Genomic DNA, 6,000 nt, shown 5'->3' with positions numbered 1-6,000 from the left:
CATGTGCAGAAGGCAGCTAGTCAGTGTCTCTCTCACATCGATGTTTCTCTCCCCCGCCCCTTCCACTCTCTCAGACAGTGGAGAAAATATCCTTGGGTGAGGATTAAAAAAAAGACGTACAAATTGGTAGTCCCCAGACAGTCACAGCAACAGAACACAGCACAGGGCATATAGTCCGTAACACTGTGTAATTGTGTATGGTGCCAGGCGAGTACCAGCCTTATCAGGGGGGTCACTTCGTAAGTTATATGAATGTTGAACTACTAGGCTGTGTACCTGACATGAATGTAATGCTGAATGTTAGCTGTAATTGAAAATTTTAAAAATAATGAACTTTATATTCACTTCATAAATTTTTTTTAAAATGCCTCCAGTGAGAACCACTACTATAGATCTGTCTACCTTAACTTAGAAGTGTGGTAGCAGTGTTCATTAAATGACCACTGCAGAGAAGTGCATGTGTTCACAGGGAGCCAAGGTAGAACCAAGGGGCAATAAAAGAATGAATAGCTGTGGAAGTTTCTTTAGGACTTTTAAATATAATATAATGTATAAAATAAAAGCAAATAAACAATTTAAAATAGTAAATTAAATAAAAATGATTTAGAGTCACAACATGATGGGAATTTTTTTTTCAAATATGTCTTTATTGATTTCAGAGAGAAAGGGAGAGGGAGAAAGAGATAGAAACATCAATGATGAGTCATTGATCGGCTGCCTCCTGCACACCCCCGAGGAGGGATCGAGCCCGAAGCTCGAGCGGGCATGTGCCCTGACTGGGAATCGTGTGCCCTGACTGGGAATCGAACCTCGATCTCCTGGATCATAGGTTGATGCTCAACCACTGAGCACACTGGCCAGGCATGTTTGGAATTTTTTAAAGGGTCATTGGTGGATTGGGGTGCAAAAGTTTTTGGGAATATTGGAGAAGTTATGTAGAATGTGATGTGTCCTTGTGTGGCATATGTGTTCTTTCTATACTTATTTATTTTTAATCCTTACCCGAGGATCTGCTTATTCCTTTTGGAGAGAGAGGAAGGGAAAAAGAGAGATGTGAGAGAGAAACCTCAATCAGGTTTTTCCTGTACACACTCCGACTAAGGATCGAACCTACAACCTAGGTATATGCCCTGACCGGAAATTGAACCCATAACCTTTTGGTGTATGGGATGATGCTCCAGCCAACTGAGCCACCTGGCCAAGGCATGTTCTTTCTATATTTAAATTATATAACCTTCTGGAGAATTGACATTGTATATTTAAAAACAAATCTATTTCCTATCTTCCTCAGGAACTTAAATTAGAGGATAGTAAACAGATTGGTTTGGCTGGGGGAAACAGCAAAGAAGTAAAAATTAAGAAAATGTGGATAAGCGATAAAGGACATCAAAGGCTAGGGGTTTAGATTTCTGTACATAATCGAAGTGATTCCACGAATATTGAGGAAGAATATTCTAAATGACATAAAATGTATTAGTGGGAAGAGATTTAGAAACCAAAATACAGGTAAGAGAATTAGGGTTATGAATGAAGTTCAAACTTGAGAAAGAACAGCATATATGTGAGATGAAATACAGGGTTTCGTAATAAATTGCAAAGTTGAGACTCTAAATTTAAGTCTGCAGAACTGGATTTGAGGTTCCTAAGGATAATAAAGAGAAAATCTGAAAAGAGTAATTTGTGGGGAAAAGTATTTGTTTGTTTGTCAATAGTTACCAAGAAGCACTTTCTCAAACTTGTAGAACATGACTAGTTTGTTTCAGTGGCTGATACTTTGTTCTTTGGTTGTTTCCTTGTTATTAAAGTTAAAAACCTTTTGTTAAGGTACAAATCCTCTCTTGAGCCAAGCCTTTTTCTCTATAGTTTTGTTTTTTGTGGGTTTTTTTATTCCACCATAACATGGGCCTGGTCAGGAAAGGTTGATTTCAGAACAGCTGTTCATCAGAAGAGAAAGTATGTGACAAGAGAATCTTGCATCCTTAAAAAAATGGGTGTGTGGGGGGTGGGGGGAACACTTGTTTTGCAGTTTTTATGGTCCATACATTCTTATGGAACAGGTTTATAACAGCACAGGCCCTAAAATTTGCTAGGTACTTCCTAAGTAATTCTGTCTTTCTGTATAAGGTCTCTGAAGTATTTTGCTCACAGTTAAGATTCATTTTTGTTTTTGTGTAGCTATCTGGAGCTAATATTTTCATACTATAAATGACATCTCTTTTTCTTCCTAGCACGACATCCTAAGATAAATCCATCACAATGACACCTTCTCAGGTTACCTTTGAAATAAGAGGAACTCTGTTTCCAGGTATTGTAAATGAGCATTTTTCTTATCTGGTTTATCTTAAATATGGAGTTGTTATTAGAGTGGACCTAATTTTTAGGTGAAAATATCTTTATGGCTTGCCTGATACCAGAAATGTACTTGGAACACAGTAAACTCAAGAAAAAACAAACCCTCATATTTTCCATGAAAATGTGATTTTACTTAATTTTACATAATGAAGATAATTGAGCTATGATTTTTTTTTTTTAATATGTCTTTATTGATTTCAGAGAGAGGAAAGGAGGGAGGGAGGGGGAGAGAGAGAAAGAGAGAAACATCAATGATGAGAGAGTCATTGATCGGCTGCCTCCTGCATGCCCCCGACTAGAGATCGAGCCCGCAACCCAGGCATGTGCTCAGTCCGGGAATCGAACCCCGATCGCCAGGATCCTACATCGATGCTCACCCGCTGAGCCACGTCCGGCTGGGCGAGCTATGATTGTTAAGTAGCATAAAAATAAGGGAAATTTTGCTATTGCAAGAAGTTGGCAAAATATTTGGCTACGATAACTTTGTTCCCTACTTATAAATTTTTATTTTTAGCTTTATTGTATTTTTTGCTGTCTGCTTAGGCATTGTGAAGTAATTTTAATGTAAGATAGCATGTCAAAACAGCATCATACCTGGCCAGTATACACCTCCTTGTTTAATATACTCCGGCTATACTGGCCAGCTCCTTCAATCTGTTGCATTACTTCTCTAGAACCATGGGACTTTCTCAAATTACTTTCTCTGCCTAGATCTGTGTGCTCCCCTTAATTATCTTTACTGTAATCCCTACTTTCAACTAGGTTAAGGTGTCTGTGAAATTCAGGGTTCCAGGACTTTAACACCTCTTACAGAGTTTATGGACTATATGAGTAATTTTGTTTGTGGATAGATTATAAACTCTGTGAAAAAGTTACTTTGTCTTGTTCATGCTGAATTACTGTACCTCACACAATGCCTGGGTCAGAGTGGGGGTAAATTTGTGTTCAAAGAATGAATGAATAATTGCTTCACTCTGTATATCTAGCACCTTTGTTTTAGGAGTCCTCACAGCAGTTGACAGAGTTGTGTGCCTAAATGCAAATTCTTAGCCAAGATGATCTGGGCAAGATTCTACAGATGGAAGATTCCCAGTCAGCTGATGGGCTGGCTCCCTCGGGTCAAGTGCTCACCTCCACTCCAGTATGCAGCCTTCTCTGTGGGAGAAGACTGCAGACCTATATCGTAGCCTTTTAGGGGGCCATACAAAGGCAGTTTAGCTAGAAGGAACTGGCAATGTCAAGTAAATAGACTGACCACACAATTAGCCGTCCAAGGATCTGCTTGGCAAGAAGGAACCCTCCTTCTCAGGACTATAGGGAAGATAGTGGTGAATATGAATGCAGATGAATTGTGGGTGGGAAGGAGAGGGTGGAGGGCGGGGGTGTTGGGAAGACCACCCCACCCCCAGCTCTCCCCCATTACCTAGACTTTCTTGCCAAATGTTGAGAGAGTAGGGAAAGCAGAGAGGGGTGGGTTTAGAGGGAGCAAGTGAAAAGAATACGTGGGGCTGCTGTTTGCAAATTCCTTTAAAGTCTTTATCTTTTATAAATGAAAACTAAACAAAGAGATTTATCTGTTCTAGTCAACAGTTTCCCCCTTTCCCTCATAGAAGCCATATTCAAAGGCAGTTAGCAGAAAGACAAAGTAAATTGCAGGTGGGAACTGGTAAAATGCAGGAGCACTTACAGGAGGAAAGAGTGAACCACCGACTGGTTGCCTAAGTTTTACTTTTTCCATTTGGGGTACATGTTCTTTCCACAGCAAACAGTAGCTGCTGTTTTGTGTGGAGCTAAGAAATAACTGACTCCATGAAAAAGTTGGAGACTCTCTAAAGGAAGTATAATGGACCAGAATCAGTGACTTTATGGTAATCTGTCCTTTGAGCTAGGAGCCACAGCATGTGCTATCATGTGCATAGCAACATATTTGTGCCTTGTATTTAGCAACAGTGTTTATCCTTTAAAAAAATCAGAGAAGGTATGATAACCTAAGTTAATTGTAAAAAATTGGGTTACTTTAAAGGATTTAAGTATTTGAAATATTTTGACATGAAATCTTCATACTCAATCACCCTAAGCTTTACACACGTCTATTTAGAACTCTGGAAACTCCTGAATGACTCTCATACCTAGCATTTTAGTTGAGTTTTACAGTCTAAGCTTACAAAATGCTTATGCAGGTGGCTAGCCCAACTGTAATTCTAGTTTTTCCTGAGTAGAGCCTAAAGCTGGAAAGCAAGCTGCTCTCAGAATGTGGAGGAATTTGTCCTGACCTTCATCATTTGGGCTCAGTTCATTATCTTTCTCTTTATGAATTTTAATTATATTAATTCAGAATGTGTTGATATAAGTCAAAGACTTCTGCATATTTGTATCCAGAAGGTGTAGACTTTAGCTAAATTTATGAAATTTAGCAAATATAGATGATAGCTATATGTTGCTTTGTCTATTGATGAGAAGTGTTCTGATGAAGCAACAGGTATTATTTTTATAAGGCAGACGAGCGTTTTCAGTGTCTTTTTTTCAGATTTTTATTGTTATATTGCTCCTGTTCTTTTGATAATTTTCTTGATCTTTAACTTGTTAATAGCTACTGTTTGAGTTTCTGGAAAATATCAATTACTGTTTCTTTAGAATACTTATATGCTTTTATTGATTGCCCATTTATGTAGTCCTCCATCTGGTCAAACTAATGCAACTGAATGCTCTTTTCTTGCTCTCTTAAACTAGAAATTGAAACTTTCCTGCTCATGCCGCTGTAACTGGTGTTCTGTTTCATTAGGAGAAGTTTTTGCAATATGTGGAAGCTGTGATGCTTTGGGAAATTGGAATCCTCAAAATGCTGTGGCTCTCCTTCCAGAGAACGAGACAGGTGAAAGGTAAGCGTGGAAGTGGCAGGTTACAGAATAATTGTGATGTTCAGATTATAAATGGGGCTTCTAAGACAGCTTGGTATATTTTTCTTCTTTTTTAATTTTAATTTTTATCAAAGTTATGTGCATAAATAGTAAAATCATTTTACAAAGTTTGTTGTGAGGAACAAATTCATCTGTTCCTCAATTTCTACGTCTCAAACATTTTCAACTCTTAGTTGATTCTTTTGGTACTTACCACCACATTTCTAAATAATAGGCTTATATTGCTATTTCTTTTTTCTTTTTTTAACTTTTTAGGAAGTATCGTTTGGTTTTTCAGTACATATTCTTGATAAAAGATCTAATTTTTGCTATAAAATAATTTTTCCCCAGACCTGTATAGTATTAACTAAAAGTAGCAGAGAATGGAACATACTTATTTAGATATTTTATTTAACGTAATGAAATGAGTTCACTATGAAATTAAGTACAGCACTAAACTTAGCATGGGTGTGTTGGTGCATTGGGCTGGGGAAAGGTGGATCTGGGTGCCCGTTTCAATTCTGCAGTTAACTGTGATCTTGGGCAGACCTACCATCCCTAAGCCTTGTTACCTTATCTACACTGTAAAGGGGTTAGGAAAGAATTAGTGAATGTTTCTCCACTTGGGGATACTTGGAAGTGTTATGGGTTGTCAGGATCTATTGGTGGGGGGTCAGGAGAGATGAAGAGATTCTAAATAGTATATAAATACATGCAATACCCCTAGGGAGAAATACCAAATCTGGAGATT

General features: G+C 38.1%; 1 protein-coding gene across 1 annotated transcript in view; it reads left to right on the top strand.

Moving 5' to 3' along the window:
* Nucleotides 1-2,022: 2,022 nt before the first annotated feature.
* The window catches only part of GPCPD1 (glycerophosphocholine phosphodiesterase 1), a 47,092-nt gene continuing 43,114 nt past the window's right edge, over nucleotides 2,023-6,000 (top strand). The window contains exons 1-2 of the mRNA XM_016212052.2: nucleotides 2,023-2,305; nucleotides 5,135-5,231. Of these exons, the coding sequence (XP_016067538.1) occupies nucleotides 2,257-2,305; nucleotides 5,135-5,231 (146 nt within the window). The 5' untranslated portion in view covers nucleotides 2,023-2,256. The remainder of the gene's footprint in view (nucleotides 2,306-5,134; nucleotides 5,232-6,000) is intronic.

The sequence above is a fragment of the Miniopterus natalensis genome, chromosome 7 (assembly GCF_054644295.1).
Source record: "Miniopterus natalensis isolate mMinNat1 chromosome 7, mMinNat1.hap1, whole genome shotgun sequence".
Classification (NCBI taxonomy): domain Eukaryota; kingdom Metazoa; phylum Chordata; class Mammalia; order Chiroptera; family Miniopteridae; genus Miniopterus; species Miniopterus natalensis.
The sequence above is the reverse complement of the archived record's forward strand: the minus strand, read 5'-3'. Positions and strand labels throughout refer to the sequence as shown.